Source organism: Rhinichthys klamathensis, unplaced genomic scaffold (assembly GCF_029890125.1).
Source record: "Rhinichthys klamathensis goyatoka isolate OS25496 unplaced genomic scaffold, OSU_Roscu_1.1 h1tg000123l_1, whole genome shotgun sequence".
NCBI classification, from domain to species: Eukaryota; Metazoa; Chordata; class Actinopteri; order Cypriniformes; family Leuciscidae; genus Rhinichthys; species Rhinichthys klamathensis.
In genome coordinates this window covers 5,283,095-5,305,142 of record NW_026606660.1, presented here as the reverse complement: position 1 = coordinate 5,305,142, position 22,048 = coordinate 5,283,095, and the positions used below count along the sequence as shown (strand labels likewise).

The window sequence follows — 22,048 nt, the reverse complement described above, 5'->3', positions numbered from 1 at the left end:
CAACATTAGTCGGTTTTGCACATATACCGTAATCCTAACATATGTGCATCAACTAGTGTGCAATTCTTATAGCACTTCTATCTGCATATAGCCTAGTGTTATTTACATTTTGATCTCAATAGGCCTAACGTTGTCTATCTAAAGGGTTAATAAGAGTTAAACGCACGTGTTTTCTTTTATAATGCTGGTGCTGCAGCGTCTCATTTCTTGTAAGTATACACTGATAAAGTGGTGTAGGATTTACTATAAAACAATTTACACTCAGAAATTGCTAGTCAGTTTTTTAAATAATTTTAAACAAAATGCAAGTCCACATTAAATTAACTTGAAACTTTGAAGTAGAAAGACTAAAATGGGATATTTTCTTGTAAAACGTACAGCAATAATCATATTAGTCCAATAATATTAGTTATATTATTATATAGTCATTTCCTACAGAAGTAAATAAATAAGAAATTGGTTTCATTCACTTGGATATTATTCGGCTACTTAAAAACAAAAGCATATGTGAGCACAAACCCTCAAGATCTCTGATCTATGTACGCAACAATTTGACATAGCACTTCTGTCTGTTTATGGCCCGTGTTATTTACATTTTACATAGGGGTGAATTCCTGTTGATTTGGGGACACTTTATCCCAGTCATCTCAATGGCAAAAAGTGTCCCAATCAACCTGAATACACACCTACACAAGTTATTAAGAGTTAATAAGAGAAAAAATGCACATGCCCCAACAGTTAAGATGAGATGATGATTTAAACAAATTTGTAGGGGTGTAACGACGATACACTCATGTCACAGTTCGATACATATCACAGTACTGAACTCACTAATATTATTGCGATTCTCTAAGACGGTAAAAGGTTAACAAAAAATGTACTGTTGATTAAAATGCTAAATTACATTGGGGGTGTACATGGGGCTTGGACTTGATGCTGGTAAGTGTAACCCAATGCACAAGACAATGGTGACACCAGAATAAAAATATTCAGGATTCTGAAGCTGAAAATACAGAATTATTTTAGACGAATATGCTTGCAATGTGTCACTGACTAGATATATTTAAAATTATGTAGCCTAGGCCACTTTTTACTTGTCTTGTGGTAACAAGACATTTGACATTATCAGGACCCAAAAATATTCCCCCATTGCATTATTATATTCAACATTATATAGTAGTAGTAGTTTAATGTAGTAATGACTCAGTCAACTTGATTTTTTTTTCGTCACTGGGTACATATATTGTTGCATTTTTGTATTGCGATATATTGTGACACGATATATTGTTACACCCCTACTGTCATGATTCCTGTCTGTAGTTCCCTTTGGGTGCTTCTCATTTCTTATTTGTGCATCCTCCTTTCCTTTCTGCAAGGAAAGAAAATGAGGATGGAGGAATTGAAGGAAAGCTTATTTTTATATTGGAATATTCTTGATCACTCGAGCGTCACTTCAAAGCGTCATAAGCTGTACTCAAAGGATCTGCCCTTATGTTGTTCAAGTTTGGTTATTTAATAATAAAGATACAGTAAAGCAAGATTCCCTGTTGATTTGTAATATATATGATTTATTTAAACTGCAAAGGTAAAGCATAAATTTAAATTATTGTGACAGATGTGAAGGGGAGGAGAATTTATTTGTGAGTCAGGTTTCTCGACAAGAAAGACTTCCGCATATCATACACCCATGCATCCTCTCTCATGGCTCCCCTGGAAGCTTCCTCATTCCTTGTTTCTCGCCTCCTCGTGGTGCAGTAAGTGGAGAATTGAGATGTTCTTCAAGATGGCTAAATTTAATTGGTTTCCGGGTCACAGGCTAGGACAGAGGAGCGAGGTAACGAGGAAGCATCAATTTGAGTATTGAGAAGCACCCAATGTCTTGTGTGGAAGACTTATGTTATTTCCTGTTTTGTGCCATGTTTTGTAGTCTTTTGTAGTTTTCTTGTTGATTAGTACCTGTTTTTTCCCAGGTGTGTCTTGTTTGCCGATCACCCTTTTTATAATTCAATGTTTCTCATGTTCTTTGTCTGGTGTTGTCCTTTGTTGGATGTTTCTTTGATGTTCTCAGTTCTGCTCCCTGGTTTTACTCGTGTTTATTTTGGTTGTTATTGTTATTATTTTAATAAAGTTCTCCTGCACATGGATCGTGCCTTCACTCATCTCTGAGAGCACTCGGTGTTACACCTACAAATTATTATTATAGAATTAGATATTGAGGGTTTGTGGTCATGCTATAGGCTACTCTGTTCTTAAGTCGTAATATTAATGTGATTGAAACCAGATTGTTTTTTATTTACTTTTGTAGGCTATGGCTGTTGGGGGTAATATGTATATATATATATATATTAATTTATCATCTTAGCATGTCTGTAATATGATTATAATTAGCATATCTGTAATATATAATTTTGTCTTAGTGATAAAGTCACGCTTGCAGAATAAATAAATCATAAAATATGTCTGCACCAGCAAGTCTAGATTATGTGAACTCATGCTTAATCCTCCTCTTTGCAGGGGTACTTTGTGGACTGTGAGGAGCAAGGCAGTAGTTTGGAGTTTGTTGTTCCCAGAGACTTGGCGGATGGTTTTATCAACAATAAGAGGGAAAACTACAATTTCAGGTGACGTGTAGAAAAATGAGAGATTTAATTTTATGGAATTATAGTGTTGATTTCACAAACATGACCTATCATGATCTTAATAAAGTTTAATTTTGCTCATGAAGGGCATATTCTCTGTGCCCACTAGGATAGAAACATTAAAGTTTTTCTCTCTCTGAAACTTTCTTTTTAATTTTTTAATTAACTTATCGTATTTCTCTTGGGACATCTCTTGTTTAAGGATGTAGTAACTTTTATTTAAATAAAAGGAAAGAAAGAAATTGCTGGATAAAACTGATGTTTTAAACATGTTAAATGGATTTAGAGCAGATTAGGCATATATAGTTCCCTTTCAATCGGTCACGTTCGACGCCACGTCGGTCTAACCGACGAATAGGAATCTCGCTAGAGAGTCCAATCTACTTCGAGTGTAACTAAACGAGCCAATGCACATTGATAATACATGTGAATTTACAAGCAGTGTTTTCTAAAGAGTCAGTTCTTCAAGGAAGAAGCTTTCTCTATCGGTGTCAGTGTGATGGCGCTTCAGCGGTGAAAATCCCTGTTTTTCTGTGTGTGTGTGTGTGTGTGTGTGTGTGTGTGTGTGTGTGTGTGTGTGTGTGTGTGTGTGTGTGTGTGTGTGTGTGTGTGTGTGTGTGTGCCTTCAGTGAGCACTAAAAGGCTTTTCTAACAGCTGGTGATGGTGTGCTTTTTCTGGGGCGGCAGTGGCTCAGTGGTTCATGTAGGTTGTCTACAAACCAGAAGGTTGGTGGTTCAATCCCCGGTTCCACCTGACCAAGTGTCGAGGTGTCCATGAGCAAGACACCTAACCCCAGCTGCTCCCGACGAGCTGGATGGCGCCTTGCATGGCTGACACCGCCGTGAATGGGTGAATGTGAGGCAAAATGTAAAGCGCTTTGGTGGCCATTGGGTCTGTGAAAGCGCTATATAAAATGCAGTCCATTTACCATTTTTCAGAGCGCTAAAAAAGCTGTTATTACAGCTGGTAAGAGCTGCACCTCTCGTTGAAGGCCTCTCGTTGAAGCTCTTACCATTTTTCAGAGCGCTAAAAAAGCTGTTATTACAGCTGGTAAGCGCTGCGCCTTCAACGAGAGGAGTGCACACTACAGGCTGCACCCTTTCCTGTCAGTGTTGCTGCAATATTTTCCCCTGTGTGCTTCTGCACCAAGAGAGAGCAGTTCCCTAAACGAGCATTACACGGGTGGGATAGCGCATCATTTTAAAGATGACTTTCCACACGTGTGTTTCTGGATGCGGTCATTACCTGGCGCCGGTGGATGGTCACGATCGTTGCCTCACGTGTCTGGGCACTAAACATGCTGAGGTGGCTTTCATGGATGAGTCATGCACCCACTGTGGGGTGCAATACACCTGTGGTCCCACTTGCTCGGTCTCTGCGAGCCTGGCAAGTAGGGCTGAACGATTAATCGAAATCGAATTGCAATCGCGATTTGAAACGTTGCGATTAGCTAATCGCAAAAGGCTGCAATGTGGATGCGATATGAAAAATATGTCCCAGAGCAAAAGCATGACTGTCCTCTTTGTGTGGCAGTCTTACTAACTAACTGAGTGAGCGCACCTCCGTTCTACCCCAAAGAAGCTAACCATCTATTGGATAGAAAGTAGTGTTAATTTCGTATATGTGACGAAAAATGTTCGTTGACTACCTTTTTCGAGACGAGACGAAGACGAGATGACACCAACGTGACATCGACCTCATTAAACAATAACTGTGACTAAATAAACATGCAATATCACTGACGAAAAAAGACAAGACTAAATGTAGTAAAAAAAAAAAAAAAAATACTTGACCAAAATCACTATTTCTTTTGTCAGGGGAAAAAAGACGACGACAAAAAATTACAGACTGTTTTTAACAAGCCGCTACGAGCATTCATGCTTGCGGTTGCCAGATTTCAACTATTTTAATCCCCAAATCAGAGCTTTTCTGTTAATGAAAACAATTTGCCATTTTTACACATTTTCAGTTTTACTTAATCTTTGCAATCTGGCAACCATGCGCACGCGCAGCAGTGTAGAGAAAGCTCTACACTGCTGAAGAAACGCTGATGATCTGAGAACACTGACAAACAAGTAACAAGTATCTCCATTTGAGATTTGAGATTTTCTGCTTAAATGAAAGTGGCATTCAGTCGGTCTGTGTTCTGTCACGAGCTGCTTGCGCTGTTTGCTGCGACTAAATCTGCGATCAAACCGTCTCAGTGATGAACTGCAATAAATGCAAACATGGATCTCAACTATAGTCTATTGATTGTGATTGCTGAATAACTGTTCTTATGCAGCTCCATATGACAATAAGTCTTTTTTGCTGTTGTTTTAATAGAAAAACATTAAAGTAATTTTGGATTCATTGAATTACTAGGAATTTGAGTTAGAATTTCTTGTTTTACCAGTAGGCCTGTATGATAAATAGCCTAAAATAAATCAGGAAACTAGGTGTGTACGGGTTGACATTCTTTTGATTTGTGAATATTGAGCTGAAGCTTGACTTTGCTAAATTAAATCGCAAATCAAATCGTGTCAGAAAAATCGCACAGCCCTACTGGCAAGCGCTCCCCAGTCCGTCTCGCTGGATCATTCAGACCATCAGGCTCGGCTATGTGATTCAGTTCTCCCGGCGTCCCCCCAAGTTCAGAGGCATGCAGTTCACTTCAGTGAAAGCTGTCGATGCCCATGTCTTGGGAGCGGAGATCGCTGTCCTCCTGGACACTGGCGCATGGCGCATCGCTAACAGATATTTGTTGAGCTGCGGGCTGGGCACGTTCGCTAGATTCTATAGCCTTTGTGTCGAGCCGGTATCTTCCTGTGTTCTCACCTCAAGTGGTCAGAGACACAGAGAGCCCCCCTGCTTATTCTCCAGAAAATTCCCGCTGGGCAATCCCTGTTGAGTCCTCCATCACCCGCGGCAGATGGACGTGGCGGAGCATATGGCGCCAGGCCTACATCCATGAGAACCGGTACTAGGCTGGGTGCCCGTATGTGTGACCTCGAGGGGATCCCATATGTGTATTCTTCCACAGTAAACTTCTAAACGGAAGCCTCTTTCTTTCCCTTGGGGAAGCCCCCCTTTGTGAGGCTGGAACCGTCCCTGAAACATTCCAAATGTAGTCCATATGTAAAAGTCCACATAACTCCTTTTGGGTAGGATGTGGCTTCCTTTTCCAGTGGAAAGGGCACGCTTTCTCTGTGTTATCCAATAGTCTCACTGAGTGGGTCATGCGGAACAGCAGTGATTGACATTCTCTGCGCAAGCCCTGTCTCATCGACAGGAGGGATCAGGAGGCTTACGCAGGGCTCCGGAAGGGGACAGCAGCTGTGGCGTTTTGGTAAGATTCCTATCCTATTAGTTCCCTGAAGGAGGGAAAAGAGACGCCACGTCCCGCCGCCACAACTGCTGTACCACCGCTGGGTGGCCGGGTCACCGGCTTGGCTCCTCATCGAAAACCTGAAGATGAGATGCACTGCTGCTTATTATATACCTGCGCTGCGAGGCGGAGTAGCTGATGCAATTATCGCATGCCTATGTTCATTGGCTCGTTTAGTTACACTCGAAGTAGATTGGCCTCTCTAGCGAGATTCCTATTCGTCGGTCAGTCCGACGTGGCATCTCCGTTCCCTCCTTCAGGGAATGAGGGTTACATGTGTAACCAAGATGATCTGTGAACTAGGGGTGTGCCATATCATACCGCCCACGATAACACCGGTATAAATTTTTACATGATAAAAAAGTGTCATATTGCGATATCAATGATATAGCGACGAGATGACGCATGGCGCATTTACGTTCGCTAGCGCACAACAACAACACCTGTTTGAGAGTAAGAGCAGCATGTCAGCCTCCGATGACGATTTAGTGCCTAAAAAGGGAGCTACTTCAATAGTATGGAAGTGGTTTGGTTACCAAGAGGTCAGAGCAAAGGGCTTGAGGCTTTCAGTGCAAGATTGTGGGTATTGCGCATCATTGTAATAATTCCCGCAGGTCTCCCACTTATAATGCAGGAAATTCCCCCGCAAACATTGATTCACTTCAGCATGTAGATTGTATGAGTAGCCTAAATTAATCCACACAGATTATACATTTTAAAACTTTCTCCGAGACGCAATTTCACAAACCGCATGAGTGTTCAGCGGTGCTGCATCCTTCTCTCTCTCTCTCTCTCTCTCTCTCTCTCTCTCTCTCTCTCTCTCTCTCTCTCTCTCTCTCTCTCTCTCTCTCTCTCTCTCTCTCTCTCTCTCTCTCTCTCTCTCTCTCTCTCTCTCTCTCTCAAAATGGGGTGCACAAGGCAAGCGCTACAGGCGGCGATACTACACTCTCGCTTTTAGGAGTCGGGACATGACGGAATTGTCACTTGCACAATTGGGCCAGCAGAGCATCGTAACTAAAGTTTATCATTTTCACGTCTTTTTAAGTCTTATCAGTTTAAACATTGAAGCGATTTTAAACCATCCAGTACTCGCATCCACATCCAGTACTCTGAGAGATGGTTTTCTCTGTGTGCATAGCTACATACAAACACACAAACAGCTCGCGAGTAACAAAAGTTATTTTTCACGGATTATATCGCTTTAACAGGAAAAAAAAACACGCAAAATTGTGTCAAAATTCCGATCTTGGTTAGTATACTCGTAAACACAGTCGGTTATGTCTTAAATAAGCATAAAACACATGACAGTGTGACAGACAGTAAAATGAAAACCGTAATGGATCCATGCACTAGCTCTAAAAGTGACACATATGAAAGCCATATATCTGTCATTAATGTTGTTGTCAAAACAACAAAACAAAAGATAGCTTTAATTGTAAGGAATCAGAATGAATAGCCTATGTATTTAATTTAGTCAGGACTCACGACTAAAAGACTATCAGTGTTATTTTACATTTGATTACTTTATTCAGTTGCTGTAGTATTTCTGAATACTAGTGTTAGACCTACCCAAAAACTCTTCTCTTTATTTCTCTTTATTTGTATCTTTATTATTTTGTATAAATGTTAGCTACTTTTTTCAATTGAATTCAAAGATTGAAATCAATATTGTCATAAATTGTCATAAATATCACTAGCGCAAATATTCTTGAAATATTGTGATATGATTTTGAGGCTATATCGCCCACCCCTACTGTGAACATACTTTAAGTAAAAGCTAAATTTGGATTTATTCATTTTTAAACAACCCATTTCCACAACCACATTTTCCATTTTTTAGGTTTCAGAAGGTTTTTGACCAAACAGCTAATCAAGAGGAAATCTTTGAGACCATTGCAAAGCCTGTTGCTGATAAGTGAGTTGACATTTTTTTCTTCTCTGAAAAGTTGATGAAGCATACTTTTAAAGCATAACAATTCACAAAGATGTTTCTTTTTAAATGAGAAAACAATAGGTATGTATACTATTAGAACATTTATAAAAAAGTTTTTGGGCACAAATGTGATGAAACATGGCAGTAGTTAATGTACTGAACTACATCTTTAGGACACCTATGTACATCTAGTAAAATTGAGACTAAATTAAGGATCACTTACACATGTACAGGTCCTTCTCAAAAAATTAGCATATTGTGATAAAGTTCATTATTTTCCATAATGTAATGATAAAAATTAAACTTTCATATATTTTAGATTCATTGCACACCAACTGAAATATTTCAGGTCTTTTATTGTTTTAATACTGATGATTTTGGCATACAGCTCATGAAAACCCAAAATTCCTGTCTCAAAAAATTAGCATATCATGAAAAGGGTCTCTAAACAAGCTATTAACCTAATCATCTTAATCAACTAATAAACTCTAAACACCTGCAAAAGATTCCTGAGGCTTTTAAAAACTCCCAGCCTGTTTCATTACTCAAAACCGCAATCATGGGTAAGACTGCCGACCTGACTGCTGTCCAGAAGGCCATCATTGACACCCTCAAGCAAGAGGGTAAGACAGAAAGAAATTTCTGAACAAATAGGCTGTTCCCAGAGTGCTGTGTCAAGGCACCTCAGTGGGAAGTCTGTGGGAAGGAAAAAGTGTGGCAAAAAACGCTGCACAACGAGAAGAGGTGACCGGACCCTGAGGAAGATTGTGGAGAAGGACCGATTCCAGACCTTGGGGGACCTGCGGAAGCAGTGGACTGAGTCTGGAGTAGAAACATCCAGAGCCACCGTGCACAGGCGTGTGCAGGAAATGGGCTACAGGTGCCGCGTTCCCCAGGTCAAGCCACTTTTGAACCAGAAACAGCGGCAGAAGCGCCTGACCTGGGCTACAGAGAAGCAGCACTGGACTGTTGCTCAGTTTTGCATGTCATTCGGAAATCAAGGTGCCAGAGTATGGAGGAAGACTGGGGAGAAGGAAATGCCAAAGTGTCCAGTGTCAAGTACCCACAGTCAGTGATGGTCTGGGGTGCCATGTCAGCTGCTGGTGTTGGTGCACTGTGTTTTATCAAGGGCAGGGTCAATGCAGCTAGCTATCAGGAGATTTTGGAGCACTTCATGCTTCCATCTGCTGAAAAGCTTTATGGAGATGAAGATTTCATTTTTCAGCACGACCTGGCACCTGCTCACAGTGCCAAAACCACTGGTAAATGGTTTACTGACCATGGTATTACTGTGCTCAATTGGCCTGCCAACTCTCCTGACCTGAACCCCATAGAGAATCTGTGGGATATTGTGAAGAGAAAGTTGAGAGACGCAAGACCCAACACTCTGGATGAGCTTAAGGCCGCTATCGAAGCATCCTGGGCCTCCATAACACCTCAGCAGTGCCACAGGCTGATTGCCTCCATGCCACGCCGCATTGAAGCAGTCATTTCTGCAAAAGGATTCCCGACCATGTATTGACTATTGAGTGCATAACTGAACATAATTATTTGAAGGTTGACTTTTTTTTTTTTGTATTAAAAACACTTATTTTATTGGTCGGATGAAATATGCTAATTTTTTGAGACGGGAATTTTGGGTTTTCATGAGCTGTATGCCAAAATCATCAGTATTAAAACAATACAAGACCTGAAATATTTCAGTTGGTGTGCAATGAATCTAAAATATATGAAAGTTTAATTTTTATCATTACATTATGGAAAATAATGAACTTTATCACAATATGCTAATTTTTTGAGAAGGACCTGTATATGTTGTTATCTATACAATAAAGCTTGTATGTGTGGCTTGAGCATTCAACTATCTTTTTGAGGACATTTTAAGATACTGACATAAAATCATTTAGAGGCCCGGGTATACTTCAGCCATGAGACCTACAAAGTTAGAACTTTCTAAATTAGACATCATCTGCACTGTAAAATCATGATATCATTTCAAGTTAGAACATCCTCCATTTCCCTCAGTAAACATAGGGTCTAATCTCTCTGATGTCGCACATAAACTTTCATTTTAAGCTCCATTTTAAGTTAAAACCCACCCCACAATGAACTCTGAGGTCTAATAGTTGTTTGGCCTGAATGTGGACCACACAGTGACTATAATTCGTTAAGAGCTTCCTTAAATACTGAGGAGCTAAACCATTTAGTGCTTTATAAGTAATTTGCAAGATTTTAAAATGTATGCAATGTTTAATAGGTCGCCAATGCATTGTTGACAGAAACGGGCTATGGTCATACTTCCTGGTTCTAGAAAAGAACTCTAGCTACTAAATTTTGGACATACTTGAATTTGTGTACTAAAGGTGATGATACACAGGGCAACTTTTTGAGCAATGTTGCTGGGCAATCTTGCCAAGCGATTGTTGCTTGGGCACTTTCCCATTGAAAATGGGCAATACATTTCTATCTGGATAATTTGGATCGGTCGTGGGCCCTGTGTCTCATCTGGTTGCCCGTTGACGGCAACATTGCCCAGCAACATTGCTCAAAAAGTTGCCCTGTGTATCATCACCTTTAGCGTGCAGGGCAACCACCAAGTAGAGCATTACAATAATCTAGCCTTGGGGTCATGAACGCATGAACTAACTTTTCTGTATTTGTCATTGAGATCATATGTCAAAATTTAGATATATGTTTGTAAATTTTGCAAATTGGTATGTCCTGACAGGAAGTGAAGAAATATAGAGATGATTAATCATCAGAGTAACAGTGAAAACTAACGTCATGCATCCTAATGATATCTCCCAAGGGTAGCATGCAAACTTTGCCCCTAGACTAATCATAGTAATTCTGCACCGAAGAACAGATTATATTCCGAAGGGCCCTTCTACGACCACTCAGCCACTTCAGGCCTACTTCCCTCTGCCGTTTCAATCATCCGAGAAATAAAGGCTTCATTTATTTTGTCCAGTCTCTAAGGATTTATGTTAACTCCTCAGGCCAGTGGCATAAATCGAATCAAATATTGGTACACTTTGGTAAGCAATGTTTATCGCACTGGATCACAGACACAATTTCTCTAGCCTATGAGGTGTCCAGGCTGCTTTTGCCTTTAGGAGTTAAGGCCCACTCTTCTCAGGGTGTGGTATTCATCCAATTCATTGCATTTACAGGGCAACAATGTAATTACTGTTTTTGTACATAGATTGAATTTGTCATAAAATAATTAAAAATATCATACTTTTGTTATTTGTTATGGCAAAGGAAATGGAAAACAACATGAAAAGTATTCAGATCCCATCATTTTAAGCTCAAAGTACGAGAGGTGTACATTGTTGGAGTACAATAATGGAAGTAGTAAACTCTGGTAGTATCACTCTGTTTTTGGTAGTATCACTCTGTTTTGTTGTTTATTTATCACAATCTAAAAAGAAAATTATTAAAGCATGACGTTTGCAAAATGTTTTGGGGTTTAAATGTTACAGTGTTGAGAATCAGTGCAAAAATGTCCTTAACTAGCTAATAATATTGTAGCTAATAACTAGCTAATAATATTGTATAACATTATTCTAGTTCTCTGCCAACAATATTTTCTGTTAATTTTTTTCATAAATGGCAAAATGCTTTATGAGCCAAAGCATTACAGAAAAAAAAAACTGAAACATGAAAAACATGATTTTTTAATTAAAAAAATATTCCATAAAATGATTCAAATGTAGGCCTAATTGTGATGAATAGGTACATGCAAATTTAAAACCATTTAAGGAGCTCTTTTGTATTACACATATTCATAGTGACACATAACACACAAATAGCACAGTTAGCAATAGATTCCTGAGAATGTCACAGCTTTATTAAGTTTTGTAGCTTTTTTTAGAAACCTGTCATGAGAACCTTGCATCTTTCGATAGTGTGCTGGCAGGTTATAATGGCACCATCTTTGCCTATGGCCAGACCGGAAGTGGGAAGACCTTTACAATCACTGGAGGTGCAGAGCATTATAATGACAGAGGGATCATTCCCAGAACTCTTTCTTACCTTTATCATCATATCAGCAAGGTCAGTAGATATTTTCATATGTCATGCTGGAACCATGGATTTAGATGGTGAAGGCTGGCAAATATTTATGCAAAGCATTCTGTTATTCCAACTGGTAGTAATATTTTAGTTTTTAGTTAATAATTGGTCTGTTTTGATGTACTTATTAAAATAGTTGTATATCTGTTTGCAGGACAGCAGTATGGTCTATACAACCCACATTTCTTACCTGGAAATCTACAATGAGGCCGGCTATGATCTGCTGAATCCCCAACATGAAGCATCTCGTCTGGAGGACTTACCGTCAGTCTCTGTTTTTGACCCTTGTTCATTTTCAATTCTCATAATTGTAGATTAACTTAACTCTTCATTATATCAGATCTGATATATCGTGATATGGGTCAAACTACTTTGAAAATAGACAATGCCCACTTCTGAGCACACAAGTTGAACTTTAAAGACACAATGGCAGTTTAAATCCACTGTCACTGTTATACTAGCATTATTGCTTCTCACTTTTTCTCTCTCTTTTTGCTGTTACCTCTCTATGTTTATTCATCCATATCTTTGTTCATATTTTTATTTCTGTGCAGTTCAAAAGAAAATATGTTAACAGTATAAATTAAAACGTCCAACCGGCTAACTGAGCAATATTTTATTGATTTCATGTTAGTGTCAAAAATAAAAGAAAAAGTTCAAATATATTGATTGATTTGGTATCCATCTCTGCTTTGTTTTTGTATTCAGTGATTAAGAAACTAACAGACCTTGAATCCCTTTGGGTGCTTGTTTTTGTTGTGTTTTTTTCAATAGAGTTGCTTACTTTTTCATGTTGTTTAGTTTATCACTTAGCCTCATGTGAGCTCTTGTCACAACAGATGACTTAGTTTTTGTTGTAACGCAGACACTTATACAAAAAAGAAAGAAATAATTATTTTAAATTATTAGTTTATTAAACTCATCCCTTCCTTCTGGTTCTGTTCTCACTCTCACTCTGTTCTCACTCCACACTCTCATGAATGTTCGAGCTTCAGTACAAGTTTTAAGCATTGTTGACAGAATGTCACAGATGTTGAGCTTAAAACTTCTATTATATTAACATGTAAAAGACAGTAAACCCAATAATGTTATCATGAGTGCAAGGATGGCAGAAAAAGGTGTTTCCTGTCCACCCACAGCAATTATGCCAAAAAAAAAGGCCATATTTTTCACATTATATGTCCTCCGATTAAAGGATTAATTGTGCATGCGAGTGTGTTGAGTATGTCTCTGGCCCTGCAGTCTACACGGCTGAGGTTTATGATTTGAGGAATACTTACTTTCCACACTCGCATTATACTCTGTTTGCTCATCTTAACGTTTTGTCATTGATTTAGGAGGGTGACAATAATGGAAGACTCAGACCAGAACATTCACCTCAAGAACCTGTCGTTGCAACAGTCGGCCAATGAAGAGGAAGCTTTGGATTTGCTTTTTTTAGGAGACACGAATCGTATGATTGCAGAGGTGAGGACATCAGTTTGTATGTAATCGTTGATTCAGCTCTCTATTGGCATCATACTCTTTGGCCATGTTCAGTTCATTTACATTACATTTACATTTATTCATTTAGCAGACGCTTTTATCCAAAGCGTCTATATAGTCACTGTTTAGGATTGACAACAAATTCAATTATTCTAAGTGTGTACAAAATGTGTTTACATTTGGCAGATTTTACTTATTAGATATCTCCAAACCAATAGCAGAAATCCACCCATCCATCCATTCTCCAAATTGCTTTTCCTATGTAGGATAATAACAGCAGTCTTGTAAACGCACACAGGGTATGTGCACACAGAGCCACTTCACAGTCCAGTATCGAAATGATTGCTTTTTTGCCTTATTGCTCACTTGAATTAATGATTAGCTGATCATAGTATTTGATTTGATTTGATTTGATTGACTTTATTAATCCCACACTGGGGAAATTCCTGTGTTACAGCAGCTCCAGTAAAATATAAAAGTAAAATAGAATACAAATATAAGAATAGAACTGTATTTACATAATAACCAACCTTATGTAAACAGACAATCTATAAACACAAATATACAAATAAATATGCTAACAAATAGAGGTGACATATTGCACAGTTGGAGGTGACACAAAGTAATAAATAGATAAGAAATATACATAATGCAAAATATTGTCCAGTGCTACTCAGCTACTCAGCCGCAGCTAAGAGTGCTAGTTCAACAACAGCTAACAGTCCTACATTGTGATGTTGCAGTAAAAAGTCTAACTGCTACTGGGATGAAGGACCTACGGAAGCGCTCCTTCTTGCACTGCGGGTGCAGCAGTCTGCCACTGAAGGAGCTGCTCAGGGAGCTCACAGTCTCATGTAGGGGGTGAGTGGTGTTGCCCATAATAGATGCCAGCCTGGCTAACATCCTCCTCTCCCCCACCTCCTCTATGGTGTCCAGAGGGCAAACCAGAACAGAGCTAGCCTTCATCACTAGTTTGTTGAGTCTTTTCCTATCCCTTTCTGAGCTCCCTGCTCCCCAGCAGGCCACTGCATAAAAGATTGCAGACGCCACCACCAAGTCATAAAAAGTTTTTAACAGAGACCTGCACACTCCGAAGGAACTCAGCCTCCTCAGCAAATGGAGATGGCTTTGGCCCTTTTTGTACAGGACGTCTGTGTTTGTGGACCAGTCAAGTTTCTTGTTAAGGTGAACACCCAGGTATTTGTAAGTCTCCACCCTCTCAATATCGACACCCTGGATGTTCACCGGTGTAGTACCCGGCCGCCTCCGGCGAAAGTCAACCACCATCTCCTTTGTCTTGCTGGCGTTGATGTGAAGATGGTTTAACTCACACCAGTTGACAAAATCCCCGATGACCTCCCGGTACTCCTGGTCATTCTCCTCTGATACCCTCCCAACAATGGCAGTATCATCAGAGAACTTCTGCATGTGACAGCTGCTTGTGTTATACCTGAAGTCCGCTGTGTACAGGGTGTAAAGGACATTCTTGGTCGGCTGCTCTCTCACGGAGCTTGGTGAGCGGAGCACAAATAGTGTAATAATCATATGTTGTAACTGCGTTACTTGCACTAAATATTTTAAGACATTAAACAGAAAATATTAATCACAGAATATTTTTGACATCACTTATATAACAAATAAAGATGAAAAACCGCACTCTAGTTATATCCATGATGGCTTAGGCTGAAACGCGTCTATGTGGACATGGTAATAATAAAAAAGATATGAGATATAACTAGAGAGTGTGGTTTTTCATCTTTATTTGATAAACTTCTTTATAACTCGCACCCATAAACGTTTTGGGAGTTGAGCGCGGCTGTTCTCATCACTTATATAACATACATAAAAAACATGGGCTGGGATCTCAGATAACAAGAAAAAAAGCAAAACAACAACAACAAAAATGCCTAATTACTCCTGTACTCTAAAGTAAAAAAAAAAAAGAGCAATAAAGTTACAATAAAAAATTTAAAAAACTAGTCATCATGCGAAAGGTTTTGCTGGTGTCATTCATTTCCACGACTGAACTGTGCATGAATATAACTTGAGGACATCAGTTTGAATGTAAAATTGTATTCCGCTCTCTATTGGTATCTGTAACGATGAGTCAGCAGAGTTGGGATGCATGTGTGGTTTTATTAAAAGAAGCAATAGTGGTACAAAGAGTCAAGGGTCAATCATCAGCAACAGATATATCCAAGGCAACACAGGAGGCAGGCACAGGGTCAGGTCAGGGCAGGCAGCAAACAATACAGAGTATATTCAAGCAAAAGAGGCAAAATTACAAGGGCAGGCAGCGAAGAGTCGAAACAGTAAAAACAGTCCAGGGTCAAACACAAAACAAACAGATAACTAGGAGGACGCTCAGAATTGTCAGCAGAGCAGGACAAGACTTTGCAAAGAATGCATGAGAAAAAGCTGAATAAATAATGAGGATCAGGTGTGCAAGCAATCAGTACCAGATTCGGGGTTATGGGAAATGGAGTTTGAGGGAGAAAGCTCAGGTGAGGGAGCCATCTGATGGGTAGCAGGAGGAACCGCAGAGGCTTGATTCCTGACAGCATCCTACTCTTTGACCATGGACAATAATTGTACCATCATATTTTATTTTTCTATGAGTCCTGAGGCCTTGCTTTTCCCAAAATACCTTAACCTTGGGATTGGCATTGTTCTTTAAAACTATTCTCTGGAGTCTGACCAATTCAATATGAATTATTTAAAATATACATCTGTTGTTTACAGGAATGTGTTTATATTGCAGACAGATATATATTTTGTAACTATTATTTGCTCCTTCGATGTGATATATTGTTAATTGCCTTTAAACGGTTGCATAACATTTGGAACTTTCCATGAAAAAGGTGTTCTATATTTAAAACCAGTAAAGTTAAAAAATACTTTATCTAGTGAGAGAAATATTAGATGTGTAAAATAAACTGCAATGTTAACACCGTTAACAGTTTTTTGTGCTAACATAAAATTAAAGGCACACTATGCAAGAATTGTACCTTGATATAACAGCTTCAAAGTCATTTCGGTGGTAAACAAACTCATAGTAGGACGAATCATCCTGGTAATAAAGCTGGGCGGGGTCGCCGCTGGAAAAACCAGCAATGCAAGTTTGAGAGGAGCGCCCCCGACAAATCTCGCGAGAATCACGACTTGCTTTACGGCAACGATGTCACACACATCAACAACCACATATGAAGCACGAAGACACTTGCGCGCATTTCAGACGTGATACTTGACGATGGAAAAAGCAAAGAAAACGCGGTCGGAAGAGACTTGGAAAAGGAAAAGAGAATCTGACCGCGTGAGGAACCGGAAAAGAGTCCCTGATTCGCCCTCGCTATGTGTGTGCGTGTTGTGTGAGTGAGCGCGAGGGCGGGCGCGGCTGATGAGCTGATCAGCGCCAGCTGTTTTGAATGAGGATGTCCGATATATTGTTTGTTACCTCGTCCTGTCTTTGTCAGTTGGTTGTTGAGGCTACCAGGGTTCTACTCGCCGTGTTCTCCTGCATTCCACTCCTGTACCATGCAGTGGTTTCCTGAGATTTTCCCGGAGGAATTTCTACCTGTTCCTGCATCTGTGTCTGCCCACTGTGTCCCTGCATTGCCGAGCCTGAGTCTTCTTCTGTCTGCTTCCATTTTGACCCACACGGATATCTACTATTGTGCTCAATAAATTACTGTTTACTCGCAACTGAATCCTTTGACTATTTCCTTGTGACAGTCCCACTCGGTCGGGCTTTCACTAGTTGGCGCGAGCTAAAAAGCAGCACTGGATTCAACCGCGATGCTGACCTGGCGATCTTGTTGATGGATTAAGTAGCCTAAATCTCTTATTTCTAAACTTGATTGCATTCTATGTTGTTGCGCTTGCTTGTAGTATGCCATTTTTTACGATGCTGTTCATTCATCCATTGTTGATAATTAGACCAGTCCAAAAATGTCCACATATGTCTAGATAGCTATTTACGACAGTGTAAGTGTTCCACAGCGACTATAGGGGTCACTGTTTGACTAAAACACAATTTCTGCATAATGTGCCTTTAACATACAAATGCATCAGTTCCATACAATGGTGAATTTGGCCTGTCACCTTGCTGGTCTTGTCATTGATTGTATTTAACAATAAAAAAAAAAAAAATCAAGTATCAGTGTAGTAGGTATCACTAAATAACAAATAATATATAGCAGAACTTAGATGCAGGTGGTATATTGAATACAGAAGGCAGATGAGAAACAACAGAACAGGTATAAATATGGCAGGCAGAGATAATGACAGTAGATGGTGGCAGTAGATAAGAGAGAGAATACACTTAAGATTGATGATGATGATGATGATGATGATGATGATGATGATGATGATGAAGGTAAGTATTCCAGCAAACAGTGGTAGGTATTCTAGAGGTACACAGCAGGAAAAAACAGAAACCCTCAAGCCAGTGCCACCACTACTTCAGTGTCAGCTTCATGGACAACAGCTCCCAGTTACCAATTTCATATTTGGCCTTCGCAGACGAAAGCTTTCAGGAGTAGAAGGTATAAGAAAAATAGCTTAGGAGGTGTAAATCCAGTAGATCCAGCTTTGAAAAAACTGTTGCCCCTCGCAAGTTCTCCAGAGTTGATGGGACATTAGAAAGTTGGAACATGAACTTAAATGTGATGTTGTTAAGGGCTTGGTAATCAATGCAGGGCCACCTGCCTTCTTGGACACAATGAAGAAGCTAGATACAGCAGGTGACTTGAATGGATAAATATAGCCTTGCTTTAATGTCTCACTGATATACTCTTTCATCGCTCAATGTTCAGGTGAGGACAAGGGATAAACTCTCCCATCTGACAAGGAAGCACCTGATGGTTCAGTCACAAGGGCCATGAGGAGGAAGTTGAGAGACGCACTTGGGGCTAAACACATTGTGGAGCTAGCGGTACTATTGTGGAATGGAGATGGATTACTTAATAAAAGGACTCTCAATGGTAGTGGTTCTGAGGTGAAGGTTGGAGAGAGCTCGTCACCAGCTGAGAGGGAGGAAGGTGTTGAGCGAACTGTAGACAGCTATGGAAGCATTGATTTCCCCAGGCACAGATCTCATTGTAGACCAGGACAGCACAGGAGAATGTTTAATGAGCCAGGAATGGCCGAGGATGAGGTCTGAGCCGGTAACTCTGCCTAGCACCAGCAAAGGAATGGTCTCAGAGTGTAGGGTGCTGGCCTGAAGTGTGAGATGAGCAGTTTGGAAAGCCTGTAAGCTTGACAGCATTATAATATGTACTGTAACATTTTCCTAGTGTAAGAGATTGAGGTCTTTAAGTCAAGTCAAGTCACCTTTATTTGTATAGCGCTTTTTACAATACAGATTGTATCAAAGCAGCTTCACAGTGATAACATGAAAATAATACAAAAAAGTTTGTTTCTAGAAGAAAATTGCGTCATTGTCCACCTTAAGTAAGGCAGATCATTAATATTGTTGAATATTAAATGTCCCCAACTAAGAAAGCCAAAAGCCAAGGCAACAGTGGCAAGGAACCAAAACTCCATCAGGTGACAGAATGGAGAAAAAAACCTTGGGAGAACCCAGGCTCAGTCGGGGACCAGTTCTCCTCTGCCCAATGAGCGAACAGTGTATGATTATGATTCAGGCAGCATTTCAGGTCAGAAGTTATATTGGATTAGAACATTCAGAATATTTATCATGTTCCATCTGGTTGGAAGTCAGAGTCATCACGCCGGTATGGAGACGAGTTTGTTGAGGATCAGTGCCGATGGCTGTCGTGTCGATGAGGCCTTCACAGGGCTGATGAGGCTGGCACTTAAGGGATGTGTTATGGATGGGTCCAGGCGCAGGTCCACCATCTGATCTGGATACAGCCTGGATCCGACTGACTTCAGTAAACTTCTGAATAAGCAGAAAGACTAACATTAGCGTGGATGCCATTCTTCTTATGATATAATGAGTACATCAGGTGTTATAGGAAGTGTCCCCGGTTCCGGCTGACCTAATTTATGCAGCCTAATAATCATTTAACTGATTTGAATAATAGAAATTTATACAATGTTTAATAGGGAGCCAATGCAGTGTTGACAGAACGGGGCTAATATGGTCATACTTTCTGGTTCTAGTGAGAACTCTAGCTGCTGTGTTCTTTGTTTATTAAGCGTGCAGGTTAACCACCCAGTAGAGCATTACAATAATCTAGCCTTGAGGTCATGAACGCATTAACTAACTGTTCCGCATTTTTCATTGAAAGCAAATGTCGTAATTTAGATATATTTTTAAGATGGAAAAATGTGGTTTTACAGATACTAGAAACGTGGCTTTCAAATGAAAGATTGGTATCAAAGAGCACACCCAGGTTCCTAACCGATGACGAAGACTTGACAGAGCAGCCATCAATTGTTAGACAGTATTCTGGGTTAATACGTGCAGAGGTTTTTTGCCCAATAATTAGAAACTCTGTTTTTCAGAATTAAGTAGTGGGAAATTTCTAGTCATTCAAATTTTTATATCAGCTATGCTTTCCGTTTATTTTGTGAATTGAGGCGTTTCGTCGGGGCGAAGATATATAGAGCTGAGTATCATCAGCATAACAGTGAAAACTAATTCCATGCTTCCTAATGATATCTCCCAAGGGTAGCATGTACAGGGTGAACAGCAACGGTCCTAGTACTGAGCCTTGTGGTACTCCATACTGAACTTTTAATCGAAATGACATCTCTTCATTTACTGCTACAAACTGATAACGGTCAGATGATTTCAACCATGCTAGTGCAATTCCACTAATACCAACATAATTTTCGAGTCTATTCAAAAGAATTTTCTGATCGATGGTATCAAATGCAGCACTAAGATCCAGTAACACTAATAGAGAGATACAACCACGATCGGATGATAAGAGCAAATCATTTGTGACTCTAATGATCTGTCTCAGTACTATAGTACGGTCTAAATCCTGACTGGAAATCCTCGCAGATACCATTTTTTCTAAAAAGGAACACAGTTGTGAGGATACTGCCTTTTCTATTAATTTTGACACAAAAGGTAGATTCGAAATCGGCCTGTAATTGACTAATTCTCTAGGATCAAGTTGCGTTTTTTTGATAAGAGGTTTAATAATAGCCAGCTTAAAAGTTTTCAGTACATATCCTAGTGACAAAGATGAATTAATGATATCAAGAAGAGGATATATGACCTCTGGAAGCATCTCTTTCAATAGCTTAGTTGGTGTAGGGTCTAAATACATGTTGTTGATTTAGATGATTTAACGAGTTTAGACAATTCTTCCTCTCCTATAGCAATGAATGAATGAACTTTTTCCTCAGGGAGACTACAATCCACTGTCTGATGCGATACTGTAGTAGACGGTTGCATAGTTATAATTTTCTCTCTAATATTATCAATCTTGTAAGTAAACAAGTTCATAAAGTCATTTCTGCTGTGCTGTTTGGAAACGTCTGGTGTTGGAGCCTTATTTTTCGTTAATTTAGCCACTGTTTCGAATAAATCCCTAGGGTTGTGTTTGTTTTATTCTAAAAGTGTTGAAAAATAAGCAGATCTAGCAGTTTTTAAGGCCTTTCTGTACGCAATCGTGCTCTCTCTCTCCACGAAATGCGAAAAACTTCTATTTTTTTCCAGCTACACTACACAGCCATTTTTCTGGCTGCTCTCTTTAGGGCCCGAGTGTGCTCGTTTTACCACGGTGTTTAGCACTATTTCCTTTAATCTTCTTTAAGCGCTTTAGCTCACATACTCATCTTTTTCTTATATCAGTATACCCTGATGACTTATTCCATGTTTCACTCTCTCTCTATCACAGTGTGTTATTTTAAGCTTCAGAAAAATAAACTACTCAAAAGTCACCATATGCTTAACAGACACTAATCACACAAGTTTCTTTGGGAGGATAATTTAATTCTGTAAGTCATCTTGAGTTTTCTCAGGTGTGCCTGTGATTTATACCTGTCATCAACAACATCTGAGGATAAAGATAAAGACTCCTTGCACTTTTTCCATCTTTTTGTAGACTCCCATGAACGAAGCTTCTACACGGTCTCACTGCATCTTTACCATTCACCTGTGCAGCAAAGAGCTGGGCTCAGCCACGGTACTGTGTTCGAAGCTCCACCTGGTGGACCTGGCTGGGTCTGAAAGAGTGGGAAAGACAGGTGTGGGAGGTCAAATCCTAAAAGAAGCTAAATATATTAACCTCTCCCTGCACTACTTGGAGCAGGTAGGAGGACTTTCTTTGTTACAGATGTTTTTTTAAGGTGCACTATGGAATTGTGGTCTCTCCGACACAACTTCTATTCGAAGCATAGAATCACAAGTTACATGGAGAATTGTTTTATGTTACATGTTGTCCATTCAGCTCTTTTGTGATGAATTTAATGGTTTGAGATTAACCCAGCCTGTGATTTCCATATCTGAATAGATCTGCATATATCTGGTCTGTAAATAAAACCAAACTGCAAAATAATAATATATGTAGTGTAGCCTATATATAATTTGGAAAGCTGAGTATACCGGCGCAAAATAAAAACAT

The 22,048-nt window shown here is 39.6% G+C and overlaps 1 protein-coding gene across 1 annotated transcript in view; it reads left to right on the top strand.

Annotated features, from left to right (window-relative positions):
• LOC130088936 (kinesin-like protein KIF6) overlaps nucleotides 1-22,048 on the top strand; it is a 186,635-nt gene that overhangs the window by 171 nt on the left and 164,416 nt on the right. Inside the window, exons 2-7 of the mRNA XM_056255951.1 lie at nucleotides 2,515-2,621; nucleotides 7,848-7,922; nucleotides 11,852-11,999; nucleotides 12,172-12,281; nucleotides 13,355-13,484; nucleotides 21,530-21,736. Of these exons, the coding sequence (XP_056111926.1) occupies nucleotides 2,515-2,621; nucleotides 7,848-7,922; nucleotides 11,852-11,999; nucleotides 12,172-12,281; nucleotides 13,355-13,484; nucleotides 21,530-21,736 (777 nt within the window). The remainder of the gene's footprint in view (nucleotides 1-2,514; nucleotides 2,622-7,847; nucleotides 7,923-11,851; nucleotides 12,000-12,171; nucleotides 12,282-13,354; nucleotides 13,485-21,529; nucleotides 21,737-22,048) is intronic.